Genomic DNA, 15,497 nt, shown 5'->3' with positions numbered 1-15,497 from the left:
AAGAATGAGGGGGGATTTGATAGCTGCTTTCAACTACCTGAAAGGGGGTTCTAAAAAGGATGGATCTAGACTGTCCTCAGTGGTAACAGATGACAGAACAAGGAGTAATGGTCTCAAGTTGCAGTGGGGGAGGTTTAGGTTGGATATTAGGAAAAACCTTGTCACTAGGAGGGTGGTAAAGCACTGGAATGGGTTACCTAGGGAGGTGGTGGAATCTTCTTCCTTAAATGTTTTTAAGGTCAGGCTTGACAAAGCCCTGGCTGGGATGATTTAGTTGGGGACTGGTCCTGCTTTGAGCAAGGGGTTGGACCAGATGACCTCCTGAGGTCCCTTCCAACCCTGATATTCTACAATTCTATGAGGTACACCCACCAATGTTATACAGTCTGTGGCCCTGTGCAGCACCACCAACTATAAATATTCATAAGAGTAATAGGAATTCTGCAGAGGGGTAACTAGAGGATACCCATCTAATTCCCCCTCACAGCTGTGGTCCCAAGCTTCTCTGTTACCCTTAATGACATAAGGCTTCCAAGCAGCATGTGAGAGGTGTTATCTTCTGAGTAACCTGGGAAGGAAAAGGAAGACAAAACAATAAAGAAATCCCAGGCTTACCAATGGGGAAAATTCCCACTTAATTTTTTTTCTCCTAAGATAGATAATTCTTAAGGGATGGTGTTTGAGTCTTCGAATCCAGCCTGGAAATAGTCTTCCATGAGGAGTATATGCTTTGCTGCACTGGGATGTGGAGAAAAGAAAGGGTAACAAAAATCAAATAGAAGATGACATTATAAAGGCCTCCATAGATATAAAGTTATGACCATGGCCCTCTATAGTAAAAGATGTCTTTAAGTTGCTAGCTGTGCAGTTAAACAGGGATATGGTGTATGTGGGGGCACAGCTGTTTATATGCACAAATATCCTAGCATATTCATAGACAAGGTCAGGACCAGCTTGCACAGCTGATGCCTCTTCCTCCGCCCTCCATCTTAAAAAAAAAAAAAATGTTCAACTACCAGGGGTAGTAAAAAAGCAAATAAAATGGCAGGGTTTGTGCTCCAGAGAGGCCAAGGGCAGGGGCTCTCAACCTTTTTCTTTGCGGTTCCCCACCACCAACATGCTATAAGAACTCCAGGGCCCAGTGGGGGGTGTAGGGGCTCAGGGCTCCTGGCTTCAGCTACCGGGGCGGGGGGGCCTGGAGCGGCCTGGCATGGGGCTGGGAGGGCTGGTCCTGAGACAGCTCCTCTGGTCACGAGGGGAGGGGAGTGCTCAGGGCTCCTCCGGTTGGGGGGGGCAAGTTTGGGGGCTGTGGGGGACAGGGTCTCAGGCAGAAGGGGCGGGGCCAGCAGGCTAGCCTCCCAACAGTGGAGGTTCCCCCACCGCCCATGACAAAAAGACATTTAAAATGGGTGATAAATATAGGTCAAATCTAATTTAAAATGGAATGAGAGAAGAGGATAATTGTATACTGTCTGTGGCTACAGGAGTTGTTATATTAATACATAAAAGTTCATGAACCACCCTGAAGTCAAACAAATAAGATGTCTTACACTGGTGCTAAACAAATGCCCCTTCCACGCCTCCAAAAGCTGCTGTAAAACACTAACATTTCAGCATGAATATTTAAATATGAGAACAGTTCTGTGATCCTAAGTAAATCAGTATCTGTTTATATGCTCAAGGTGATTACCACTGGGATGAAAGTTAATACATGCAATTTAGCTGTGAATTGGCAGTGTAGTTGCAAGGTGAGATTAGCAATCAAAGGACAATCATCATTATTATTATTCATTGCTGCCCAAGTGCTCAGAGGTTAGTTTGTTTGCAGCTTTTGTGATTAAAAAGCTCATTTTCCATTAAGCCAGTCTGCATTGGAAGGAATTTATTCAAATAATTCTCTGCCTCCAACGGTATGAGGGAAAATAGTTATGATTAGTTATAAGTAAGTAAATAGCTAAAAATCATCTTTTTCCCCCAAAAAACCAAACAGAGTTGGGGGAGGGGGATTTTTATTTTTTAGAAATACTCACTGTTCCAAGTAGTTTTTAATAGAAGGTTAATAAATTATTAAGATTGTTAAGCATGTTACACCTGTGAATAATGTTATAGACTATAACTGTGGCTTATGACAATCTATAATGCTTTTAAATGACGTGCTTAGAATAAACAGCATGTTGATTGGTGGAAGTCAATTATTTATTAAAAATCTAACTCTGTAGGAACTATTTATAAATGAAACTTTAATACAAAGTGTAACCCACCATTCTTTCAACATCTTCATATTCTGGGAGTAGTACCATGCAATCACACACAGCTCACTGCAGGATCAGGACATTAGTCTCAGCTTCGATCTACACTACAGAATTACTTCGTATAACTACATTGCTCAGGCATTTAAATAATCCACACATCCGAGCAACGTAGTTATACCAACCTAAGTGTTGGTGTAGACAGCACTACATCAGTGGGACAGCTTCTCCCACCGACATAGGTACCGCCTCTCACGGGAGCAATGTCTCCCACTGGCTTAGAGTGCCTTCACCAGAAGGGCTACAGCGGTGCAGCAATGCAAGTTTCTAATGTAGACCTGCCCTCGGTCTTCATCGGCAGCCTGTCAAGCCATCAGTGTTCTGTCTTGACGTCAGTTATTCTGGTTTTCAATTACCCATTCTAAAAGTTTTCTGTGATTTATTTTCTCTTTGTTACCAGTGATTTGGATAAGTTTTAAACTACACTGGAAGGTGTCTTTAAGAAGCACTATTAAACTTTTATTTGTTGGTCCTTTGGCTAAATCCCTTGTCTTTATTCTTTTCTGTTTTCTCCCCCTCCTGTTAGGGTGAATGTTCTCAGAAGTGCTACGACATCTTTGTGTTGGAGACGGTTTGCGTTGCTTGGTTTTCCTTTGAGTTCCTCCTGCGCTCCATTCAGGCAGAAAGCAAGTGCGCCTTCCTGAAGACCCCCCTCAACATCATCGACATCTTAGCCATCTTGCCTTTCTACATCTCTTTGATAGTGGATATGGTCTCTGCTAAAAACAGCAACAGGAAGCCTGGCAGCGGAGCAGGAAGCAAGTACTTGGAGCGAGTGGGCCTGGTTCTACGCTTCTTGCGGGCTCTCCGCATCCTGTACGTCATGAGGCTCGCACGCCATTCACTGGGACTGCAGACACTGGGACTCACTGTGCGCCGCTGCACCAGGGAATTTGGACTCCTCCTCCTCTTCCTTTGTGTTGCCATGGCGCTCTTTTCTCCACTGGTTTATTTGGCAGAGAGCGAACTGGGAGCCAAGCAAGAATTCACTAGCATTCCCATCAGCTATTGGTGGGCTGTAATCTCCATGACAACTGTAGGCTATGGAGACATGGTACCTCGGAGCATCCCGGGACAGGTAGTAGCCCTGAGCAGTATCTTGAGTGGTATTTTGCTGATGGCTTTTCCGGTCACTTCCATCTTTCACACTTTTTCCCGCTCCTACACAGAGCTAAAGGAACAGCAGCAGCGAGCTGCAAGCAGACAGTTGCACCAGCTAGAGGAAACCACCAGATCCCCAAATGGTGACAGTTCTCAGGGACTGGGTATCTCCTCCCCACTAGACGCAGCTGGGGCGTGGCGTCAGCCAGCAGTGAACCAGGAAGACAAGAGGAAGTGTTGACTGCAAACAACTAAAAGATTTAGCCAGCAGCACTGAACTAGCAAATGAGAGAGTTCCAGATCTGAAACAAAACCCTATGGAACGAACATAAATCAGGGTATATAGTGAGACCTGTGCAAGAGACTGTCCTTCTTGAGTAACTTTTAGTGTCCCTAAAAACAACGTGGAGTACCGTTCTGCTCCCTCTTTCGTAGAAGGCCGCTTTTGTTAAGCAACTGATTTTGGGCAGCCCCCAAGGAGCAGTTGCTTAAGCCAGGTTTCCACTGTGTCCGCTAACAAGAAAAAATAAATTTGGAGAGAGAATTCATTCTAAGGGTCCATTGCCGAGGGAAATAAGGGTGCCATTTACTGTACATAAGCTTCCTGGTAGCCCTACTCTATGCTGAGAATGTCCCAAAACCCTTATTCCCTATGCACAATGGATTCAATCTATGTGGCACCTCCATGGGGTGTACATCTCAAAATGTAAAGGGGAAAGTTGAAAGATGGGGGAGAGAGGCCTGCCTTGGCCAGCAGAAGGGCAAATTTATCCCTATTCCCTGGTCTTTTAATAAATAGTGATTTATTTATTTATTTATTAAATTGGGAACCATAATCTGGGCTGCCTGCTGACAGGTCTGACTTGTGCTCTTGCTCTTTATGCATTATTTAGTAAACATGCATATCTACAATAGTAGGCTTTGCACTTTAGCCCTGATGACAGAACTATACATGGACAACCTTGTTAATGATACTGAACGTCAACTTGTTTTCCTTTGCTCACATTTGCACATGGCTTAAAAAAAAAACAACCAAAAATGTGTTCCTCTGTTAGCCTCCTCCTTCCTGTGTTTTAAAGACTGTTTAACATTTAAGCAAAAATTAAAAGCACCTGCCCAGTAGGGGTAGCCTTATGGTAAGGCAGGGTGGGAATGGTTGCAGAGACTCATGTTTGTAGTTTTCTGCAGTGGTACTTTGAAGACTGCAGCTCTATACAAAGGGCTTGATCCAAACCCATTAAGTCAATGGGAGACTTTCCATGGACTTTGGGGATCAAGCCCCAAAGCAGCAGCTGTCCCACATGTTAGGGAATAATCTTGGGAAGAGATGATCTTTTCAGACCCAGGTTAGAACTGTCCATCCCTCCCTTCCCCCTAGTTTTCATTCCAAAAGATCACTACATTTAAACAAAAAGTCCGTGCCACAAAAACTCAACCATTTTTTGTTTATTGAATCAAATTTTTCATATCACGAGCATCTGTGAGCTCTATGCCCCATGCTGCTCCTTCTTCACTGTGTAGCTGGTTCAGTTCAGCGTGTAGCATACATCTGGATGGATTCCTAATACTTGGTATCATTTAAGAAAAACAACATTGACGGGCACCTCATTCTTTACTGATGTAGGAACATTACACTGCCCTTTTCTGTTCCACCGCAGCTGTCAGGAAATGAACAAATACTCGTATATTACAGATGGGTTTTTCCCCCCCAATGGAGACGAGAATAACCCTACACTAGAAGATGACTGTAGTAAGCCATTCCTCAAAGGAATGGACTGAAAGACATAAAAGGTTGTTTTATTTTTAATAAAAACTGGAAGTTTTGTTCTTATATTGTTGCATTGGCTTTTCTTTTCCTTTTGAGGCAGTGCCATGTGCTCCAATGTCCCCACAGCTGACAGTAGCCATTTGCTCTTCCTGGCCTGTGTTAAACATTGGCCATGATCAGAACAACGGGTCAAGGAATTTGAAAAATCTGTTTAATTTAAAAAACAAGATGAAAAGCTGAGCGGGCAGACACCAGTGCACCCACCTCCATTCTCACATAGGTGCCAGCTCTGAGTCTAAGGTTGAGATGGGAGGGGCACCTACCCCTCCCATTGACTCCAAGGAGAATTGTGGTGTCTCAGTCCCACCCAGGAGTGAGCCCTTTTAAAAGGGCCTTCTGGACATATAGCACAGTAACATAATCTGGGGAGACATCCCCTTGTCCCTGCTGAATCTCACATCCAAGCTGTGGAAATAGCATCCCCTCAGTGTGGGATCCACAGAAATACCATGCTGGAGTTTTTTTCTATGCTGTTAGCTTCACCAAGATTAGCCTCATGCCTCCAAACAATTTTGGAGTCCTAGGGACAGGTGAAAGTGAATAACAGATTAAAAGCTATATACTGCCTCTTCTTACAAGAAAAGGAGAAGAAAAAAAAGATTGACCTGCCCCTCTATGAGCTGCTTCCAGGCCTGCCAACTGCTGCCAGCATCGCTCTTTTTGAGTTATTAAAAAAAAAAAATGATTGGCCAGTAGTAAAGCAGCCACCACACAAACCTTATGGTTTCTGCCCAGAGCTCAGGTCTCTGAGTACTGCCTTGCAGTGGAGAATTAGAATGAAGCATCATACTGCTGGAGAATTGCCACGTACTGCTACAATTTGATATTTTAAACTGGAGCAGGATTTTCATGTGTTAAGTCTATTAAGGCTCGTCTTCAAGGCCCAGCATACTAGCCTGCTAAATGTAAAATCAAGCTGTACTGTATGGTAATGCATGCAATATGGAGGCAATGAAGAATGTGGCAAAGTATTCTTGTCCCAAAACTTAAAATCAAAGCAGCTCACAGATTCTCCAGCTGAACTCAATAGACTAAATCATTTCATAGTATTTGCTTTAGTTCATGAACACGGTATGCTGTTTATACATGTAGTCTAAATACTGGACACAGTGATCACACAAACCTTAAGGGCTAGTTTACAATGGGTTTGTAGATGTCTCTTGAGACGATGAAGGTTATCACTGTGTCTGTTGAAGTCCATGACTCTAGGAGCATTAGATTCTTTCTAAAAAAGAGAGCACATCATGTTTTTCCTGACAGAATGAAAACAAACCTTTGCTCTTGGAGGTTTAGCAAATAGGCAGTAGTGAACTCCCCTTATGGATCGACAACTTAGAAACCTGTATTAACTAGGATATGGTTTTAGCAGTTTCTAATGACCCCAGCACCATAGTATCTAGCAGCCAGGTGATAGGTATTTAAGGACACTGCAATGCCAAGATCAATGATAATGTAGAAAAAGAATGACTTTGCATGTCTAGCACCTTTCAGCTTAAGGTCATAAAAGTATTATTGTTGAGCTATATTAATTATTATGTATTGGCTGGCCACAGCCAGTATCTTATAGTTTCAAAAGCCATGTAATTAAATTACAATGTGCACACAGTTTTTTTGACTAATAAATCAACAACTGCAAAGACATATTACTCCTGTTACATAAAGCATGGCTTTTAATAAAGGGTCAGTTTGCATATTGAGATGACAAACCAGGAAAGTATAAAGCAGGAACCCTTTAAACAAATTATTTTGGAAGCCTTTTCAAGTTCTGTGACACTGAATGTCAGACAGACTACACCAATATGAGAATGGTTTTTATTCAGCAATAGGTCTGGTCACTGCTAAGGCTCATTGCATTGGACTAAGTGCTTTGGGAGCATTTTCACTCTCAGATTTTTCCATTGGTGAATCTGGGCCTTCTCCTAACCCTGTCTGCAATTTCTGACCACCTTGGTAGGCATTCCTATGTTTTTCTTGTGTAAATACATGTTTCTGATCCACAATCATAATTAGACAGTCACTTGCTCTTTCCTAAAGACTGCAAATAAGCATTAAGACCTCTTCTACAAAAGGCCAGAGTTGCTAAGCTCTGTGATAGAGGCCATCTTTCCCACTGCCATCTACATGGTGACATTTTGATTTCATTAACACATTAAGAGTTCTCATACTCCAAGTTAATTGACGTGCACACATACTCCTAGAAGAATATTTCCGTTGCAAACCCTGGTGCTCTTATTGTGAGTCTCAGGATGTTTGCTAAGGCCTGGTTTGACAAAAGTCCTGGCTGGGATGATTTAGTTGGGGTGGGTCCTGCTTTGAGCAGAGGGTTGGAGAAGATGACCTCGTGAGGTCTCTTCCAACCCTAATCGTCTATGATTCTGTGATCCTTAAAGCCTCAGTTTGAGGAGTCTCAGCTTTCCTCTCTAAAACAAAAGTAAATCAATATCCCTTATAGCTGCAGAGATAAGAACTTGAAAATGTGAACTCAAAGGGTTCAAAAAGCAAATAAAGCGAACCACACATTTATTAGTTCTACAATTTGCTTTGTTTTTAAGTCAATTGACTGATATGTTGAATGTTTGGGGCTGGCAGCATTGATATTTTCAACACATAGTGCTATAAGTTTGGCAACAAAACCCCCCAAAATTTAGAGAGTTATAGGGACCAGATGGTACAATGCTATAGAAAAACGGGATACACAGGCTTTTACTATACCTTTCCACTGCATGTTCAAAACCAGCCCTGATCAGCAGTGACCAAAAGCTGTTACTGTACGATGAGCTTCGTGAAATGAGCAGATGGTCTCTGTTAAAGCTTCTCAGACTGGGCCCAAAATCACAAAGTCATTATCATAATAGGCATAGTTAGTGGTAGCCTCAGTGCAGAAACTTTTCTGGCCATGGAGGCCAAACTACCCGTGAGCCCATAAACATATTGCCATCACATCAGGGTTGAGGTACAATAAAAAGGGATAGGCAAGGGGAAATGTGCACTGCTGCAGCATCAGCATGACTAAGGGCTAGTCTACAGAGTGCTGCCAAATAAATAATGGAAAAAAGGTAGACATGCTCAATTGCCATGTATTGGTTTTTCATCTCCACAATTCAAATTACAAGATAAAGGTACATTGGTGTCAAAGATTATTATCAGCCCAATTCTGACACTCTTACACCAAACAATACCTTACTCTGCAAGGAATCCCACTGATTTCAGCCTCGTAGTAAGCAGGTACAACTTCCATTGACTTCAGTGGGCACTCCCATTTATTCTCAGGCTGAATTTGACCCAATCGGTCATAAGAGTTTCACTGATTTCAATGGGCCCTGTCACAGAGTAAAAAAAAAAAAAAAAAAAAAAAGATGACTTGTGACTCAGCATGGCAGAAACTGGCCATAGGAGTACATTTTGAGCTATACTGTGCAGCTTATTACACTGAGCAATAACAGAAGTAATCCCCTTGACTTGACTTGGAATAACATGGGTAAGTGCTTTCCATGGTCCATAAGAATTGCACAGTCCAGCCCTTCTGTTAGCAAATTGTAACAGGGCAATCAGCATTTTACTTTATTTCCAGACTCCCTTGTATCCCTGACACCCCCCCACCCCGCTCTCTCCTCTGTATTTTCTGCCTTCTCCCCCACCCAGTCTCTGAAACTCCCCACAAATCACTCTCTTAATTCCCTACTTCTGCTTTCTACCTAATTTATGCCTCCCCCCACACACTCACTTGACCAGAAAGCCCAGTCGAAAAGGGACCCATGTGGCTCTGGTCAGCACTGCTGCCCTGCCCGTTGACAGTCCAGTTGGTGCAGGGCTGGCAGGCTCCCTACCTGGCTCCGCACAGCTCCCAGCGGGGGGGGGGAGGGGGGCACCATGTCCCTTGGTTCCTAGGTGGAGGGACGGCCACAACCTCAGCGCCAGCTCTGCAGTGCCCATTGGCTGGGAACCACAGCCAATGGGTGCTGCGGGGGCAGTGCCTGTGCGCAGAGTCTCCTGGCCACACCAACACCTAGGAGCTAAGGAACATGTTGCTTGGGAGGGAGCCACCTGAGGTAAGAATCACCCAGAGCCCGCACCCCCACCCAGCATCTCAACCCACCCTCCATCTCACCCGGAGTCCCCTCCCGCACCCACACTCCCACCCAGATCCCACACTTCCAACCCCCTGCCCCAGCTTGGAACCTCCTCCTGCACCCCAAATACCTCATCCCTGGCCCTGGATGGAGCCCTCACCCGCACACCAATGTCCTGCCCCAGCACCCATCATTTCTGGCCCCACCTTGGAGTCTGCACCCCTAGACAGAGCCCATATCCCCCCCCCCCACACACACACCAGCCCCCATGCCTTAGACAGGAGCCCCCTCCCACACTCCAACCCCCTCAGCCCCAGCCCAGAACTCCCCTCCTGCTCCCCAAACCCCTCATTCCCAGCCCCAACCTAAATCTTCACCCCAACCCCTTGCCCCAGCCTGGTGAGAATGAGTGAGGGAGGGTTGGGAGAGCAAGCAGGGATAGAGAGAGGGGATGGTGGGCAGAGCCTCAGTGAAGGGGCAGGGCTTTGGAGAAAGGGTAGAGCCTCAGGGCATGGGCAAGGGTGTTCGGTTTTGTGCAATCAGAAAGTTGGCAACCCTACCTCCCTATCTCCTCGGTCTCTATTCTGCTCTACAAATAATAGCAGTAGCTCCCCAAATCACTAAAAGCAGAAACAGCAGCTCCCCAGTTCCTTCCTCTCTACCACATGCTCCACTAGCAACATGAATGTCAGGGCTAACCAAACTCCACCAGCAAACCACATGCTGGTCAAATGCCCCGGTGCCCAATGGGCCAGTCTAGGCCTGATTGCTTTCATTTTCTAATTAACATGGGAGGATGTAATATCTCACACCTACACCCCCTGGTTAGGGGAAATGTTCATCTATAAACCATAGCATGATTTTATGGTCAAGAAATCCTGAGTAGTTTCAGTTCCCTGACCCCCTTCAAAAAGGCTGGGGAAAATTTTGGATAGTTGGGAAATAATAGGGTGGGGGGATGTTTGACACTTCGTCCTATGGCTAGTCTCTTATTCTTCCCCTTATATGCCCTCATGAGAACCCTTGCAAGGTGCAATCACTGAATAATAATTAACACTTCGTCCCTGTGAGTTACTATCCCCCATTTTCCACCTGGAAACTGAGGTAAAGTGATTTATTCAAGGTCACACCGACAGCCCATGAAAGAGCTGGAGACAGAACCTAGCAGGGTGGATTGATTTAAATCACCATGTGGAAAGCCTCTATTTAAATCATCCAATTTTAATCAACTTTTCCATTTGTACTTCAGTTATTTTCTAAAGAAAGGTGCCTTCTCATTCATTGATATGACCATTTACAACTAAATAGAGTCTTTATACTAGTTTTGGTACATCTTTTTGCTACCTCGGAGGATATACTAGACCTATATACATTTATTTAAGCAAATTATATAACTTGATATTTTCAGATTCTTATTAACGGTACATTTTTAGTATGTTAGAAAATGGTGACTGATGGGTGGAGTCATGAATATTCATAAGTTGATAACTGAGCCAGGCAGGTAGGGGGAAGCTATAAAACAGCAGTCTGAGACCAGGGAGGTGGGCTCAATGGATGATCCTGCTGATGAGATACATGATGGTGTCTCCTGGAGTCAGAGGCCAGGTCCCAATGCCTGTGATGATCTTGCCAGTCTCTTGTACCCAGCAGCACATCTCCTGAGGACCCCACAATACAGTACATGACCTATTGTTTAGATGACCCATATTTATAAAGCTTGACTTCAACCATTAGATTTTTTTCCCTCCTAATTTTTTCTTTATACAGTAAGGCAGCCTTCAATCCAATTTTTTTGGATAGAAACTCATGGATTCAGCCCATTTATTTTTTATTTCAATAGTTTAAGAAATTACACAAGTTTATGCCTTAACATATTTTGTATTAAATTCAGATTTAATTTTAAAACAGGTTTATTTTAAAAAAATTATAATTTAAACAAAGTAAGAAAATCTAATTTAAATTTTAAAAATCTGATTTTACCTTCCCCCCCACACACACACACAAAATCATTGATTTTTATCCATCCCCTAGGACCCTATGTCATGAATCCTAGTCCTAGACTTTAAATCTTAGGACACTGTACGCTTCATGATTATTTATATAACAACCAAAGCCTGCTTGTCCTTTCTAGGGAAACATATGAGGACAAGGTCCCAGACCAGATGAGCAATACAAAAATCTTTAAATAATAAGATTCCTTTCTTACATTTGAAGAAAAACATAAAGCAACACTGAATTTATGTATAATTGATTGATTTATTTAATTGTTTTTAAATCACTGCAATTGACAGAGAACATGAGCTCCATTAAATGTACCATACATTCAACAAATATGTATTTAAAGTAATTGATTTCTTAATTCTCTGAAGTGATCACTGCTACAGATAATTCCTTACGTATAAAAAGTTCTGTAACTTTGCTTTTAAAGCATCTTTCAAGATGAAGTTCAAGAGAGTTCCTAGCCAAGTATCCCAGCTTTTCAAATGCTCTAAATAGAAAATGACTTTAGACATTAGTCCACTGGCTTCTCTTCCAGCATTTGCAGCTCTGGTATGAAAGAAACATGTTCATCGAGCATACTGTTTTTGGTAGTGACGGCAGACTGTTAAGAATCTGCAGACCAAAGAGTCCCAAAAGAAGAAAGGAAAAAAACATGTTCATTTTATCTTCAGTAATACCTGTTACACAAAGCCAAGAGACCTTAGCAGCCATTTAGCTATTACACCCCTGTTTCATACAATAATAGAAAAAAAGACCACCAGGTACAAAAATCTTAGTACTACAAGTTATTAAAAAACCAAACCATTAAAATATGTGAGAAAGTGTTTGCATACAAGTAGAAATACAATCCTCATTGAAGCAGCATACACCAGAGAGGACAGTCGTTAGGTTTTTAATTAAAAAGAGAAAAGCCCAGATGTTCTTTTAACACAACGAGAACATTTGAGAAAGGGAGAGGAGTAAAACATTCATAGTCTGCCATGCCACATACATTGTCTTTGTAAGGTCACTTCAGGCATAAAAGAGTATGGTGTCAAACAAAAAGCATGGAGTCGAGAGTTTGACCATAGCACTCTATGCCAGGCCCTCAGATTGAACAATTTTCCTGAGTTTTGGTTTATTTGTGTAGATTTGCCAGTGGCCCGGGTAGTCCCCTGCAGACACCAAAGACCAGGGCAGGTCCTATGTGTTACTCTGGGATGTACCAGTCTCCTCTACATCCAGCTGCCAGGGCAGTGCTCACCACCCAGCCATCCTGAAGGGAGAACATGATCAGCTCAGAGGCTGCGCCATAAAAACCAGAGGCTTAAGGTGCACAAATGCAATACTGTGCTTGGATCATGCCACACCCATACAGCCAAATCCTGACCCCATTGAAGATAATGAGAATTTTGCCAATGGGACAGGGGTTGGCTCAGAAGCAGAGGACATCAGCTCCAAGAAATGCATGGGGAGTGGGATTCCAGCGGTCAAACCAGCCAGTTTGGGATTTATTTTAGACTGAGAGATTAAGAATTCAGAAACAAGGAAACCAAAGCACAACAGCAAAGGACAAGTTGGTGTCAATTATCCTAAAATAAACATTCCTGATAGCATGTAGTCACAATGCAGTCAAGTCTTTTACTCTTCACAAGAAAATGGCCACCCCACATTAAAGATGGTCCACACCTAAAGCATGGTAGAGCCAAATACCTGATTGAAAACTGAAGATGCGATATCCCAGACTTGCTGCCTTATTTAAGATAATGTATCTTTTTGGAATGTTCTCAGAAAACAAAATGTCTCACTGGAAATCTAGCACTGCCCTAAACACCAGTGTCTGCAGGAAGGCAGCATTTATCTGGCAGGAAAGACTGAGTCTCAAAGAAGAAGGCAACACAGACAACTGTTTCTGGGACTCAGTAATCAATCTGTATTCATCTCCTACAGGTCAAGCTAGGCTCATCGTGGTAACTGGCTGAAGCCAAAGGGCTTGAAAACAGAACATTAAATCTGTATCCACTTAGCATTTCCAGAGAAGTGCCAATTCTCAGAAAGGGCACAATGACTCATGTTGGCAAACATACAATTATATACGATTTAGATTATACATAACATTTTATGCCCCTCGGGCCTTCTCACTTTCCCTTCCAGCTTCTATCTAGCTTTCTAAAAGTAAACAGCCTGGAAGATCTTGAATAGCAGAAAAACAATTATACTTATCTTCACACCTGTTCTTTTGTAGCATTCGCATGTTTGGCTAACACAAGAAATATCCCAGCACACAAACTGGTGTCACTTGGCAGTCAATAATACTAATGTGAATCACAATAGTTAACTAACCACATTTTTAGAAAGCAGACCCTGCTCTCTAGATTACTGCTTTACTTCTCCCACACAAACTGTTCTCCACTCCAAACCTTAGTAACCCATTTTCATTGACATCTTTATTCCTGCTTTTCCCAATTTCTCAACCACTGCCTAGTAATTATTCACTAGTACTCCTGGCAATGCCTGCCTACTGGCCCCATTCAGCACTGCTGTAGGCATCCCAACAACCCACCCAGAGTCTCTGTCACACACCCAGTTGTGTACCCCTAATCATGCAGGGCCCCATTCTGTTCCTGAACGCAGCTGCTTCAAAGCAAGACTACTTAGTTATGTTAGACTCCCTCTCCCCTCCTCTTAAATTCTCTCCATCCCACCCGGTAACTAGCTATGTCTAGTTTAGATGTGGCCATAGCATCATCCACACCATAACCATCCCTCACCTTGATCTATTCAGTGCCACACTGATCCAGCAGTGTGAGTGTGTGCACACACAGTACATTTACGTTTTATACTGGCTATTATTGGTTTACTTTAGATTGTTCACCATCCCTTCTCAGTCCCTTTCCCCCGCCCACCTTTCTGATCCACTGCACCCAACCTTTTTGAAACTTTGATGGTGTCTTCATACATCACTGAAATATTTAACTCCGATATTCCAAACTTACTTCCAAAGTACACACTTTATATAAATAGGTAAAAGCTTCAGATAAAATATTCGATCGTCTGTGGTTTAACATTTCTTTAAATAGCATTAAAAACACAAACATCCAGCCCTTGCAATTATACATACAAACATACATACACACACACACGTGAATTTATAAGGCTCATAGGTAAGTATGCAAAAAAATAAAACACTGTCCACACCCCACCCCCAGAAAAACAAATTCTATACAATGAATCTGAAACCAAACAGAAGCAAACCATTAAAAATACCAAACTTCTTATGTTGCCGAGCATTCTTCTCTCTTGTTTTCAACTCATCAGAATAGTACAGTATTTACAAGTGGAAGGAAAAGCTGCACAGGCAGACTTCACAACACTGTTGACCTGTAGCCATCTCCACCATGTGCTTCAGAGTGCCTTTGTACTGGCTGGGTGTGCAGTGTGCGATGCTGGCTTTTGAGGGTAGTAGCTGTAAAAGTAAACCTGTAGCAGGATGGCCATGTCCACAAAGACCTGGAGCAGGCCACAAATGGAGAACTGGAAAGGAGCCTGGTTCAGGATAAAGTAAACAGTCTTGAAGGTATCGCCGCTGGTCCACATCAGCACCATCTTGACACTACAAAAAGGGACACAACAGAAGAATTAAAGAGGGTATGATTTAGGAACCTCTTGGGGCTAACTGGCAGAGGGCACCTGGGGGAGAGGGGGAGAGTACAGAGTTTTCCCGGGATCCCCCGGGACAGATGTATGTATATTAAGTTGACCAAAAGGTGACATGTGAATTCTCTGCCAGGAGCCCCCTGGTCATCATAATCACTGCAAAATGTATATACGATCATTTGTTTAAGGAATTCTGTATCTATACTGAAAATTAAGTTCTGAAGGTACATGAGTTAAGGCAGGTCACTAGGAGATGATAAACATGCTCCTGTCAAGTAGGAGGGAAGAGACGCTTATCTCTCTCTGCCTGGTCACGTGCGTACTGTCCGTTTTACAATGGAGGCCTTTTTTTTACTCCTGAGGGCATTCTGTGACAAAAATTAAAAATTCGGTGCACAGTATTTTAAAATTCTGCAAGCTTTATTTGTCAATAAATAAATGCAGAGGTTCCAGCATGGCAGTGGGAGCACAGGCCACTGGCTTGCTGAAGGTGGGAGATCATCCTGCAGCCATCCACCCCACACTCTCCGGACACAGACTCAGCAACAAGGC

At 43.1% G+C, this 15,497-nt stretch overlaps 2 protein-coding genes across 9 annotated transcripts in view; one reads left to right on the top strand and one right to left on the bottom strand.

Moving 5' to 3' along the window:
- Positions 1 to 4,718, top strand: part of KCNG2 (potassium voltage-gated channel modifier subfamily G member 2) — a 74,493-nt gene extending 69,775 nt beyond the window's left edge. The window contains exon 4 of the mRNA XM_039523072.1: positions 2,836 to 4,718. Within this exon, the coding sequence (XP_039379006.1) occupies positions 2,836 to 3,651 (816 nt within the window). The 3' untranslated portion in view covers positions 3,652 to 4,718. The remainder of the gene's footprint in view (positions 1 to 2,835) is intronic.
- A 216-nt stretch (positions 4,719 to 4,934) lies between these two features.
- The window catches only part of SLC66A2 (solute carrier family 66 member 2), a 98,345-nt gene continuing 87,782 nt past the window's right edge, over positions 4,935 to 15,497 (bottom strand). For 3 of the 8 annotated variants that reach the window (XM_039523074.1, XM_039523076.1, XM_039523077.1), the window contains one exon: positions 14,569 to 14,901. In XM_039523074.1, coding sequence (XP_039379008.1) covers positions 14,694 to 14,901 — 208 coding nt within the window. In that variant the 3' untranslated portion in view covers positions 14,569 to 14,693. Of the gene's footprint in view, positions 5,069 to 6,274; positions 6,464 to 11,549; positions 11,925 to 14,568; positions 14,902 to 15,497 lie in introns of those variants that run through there. The other 5 variants (XM_039523078.1, XM_039523075.1, XM_039523080.1 and 2 more) reach the window with 5 other exon arrangements.

This window comes from Mauremys reevesii, linkage group 2, assembly GCF_016161935.1.
Source record: "Mauremys reevesii isolate NIE-2019 linkage group 2, ASM1616193v1, whole genome shotgun sequence".
NCBI classification, from domain to species: Eukaryota; Metazoa; Chordata; order Testudines; family Geoemydidae; genus Mauremys; species Mauremys reevesii.
Note: the sequence above shows the minus strand (reverse complement) of the source record. Positions and strands in the feature narration are given on the sequence as shown.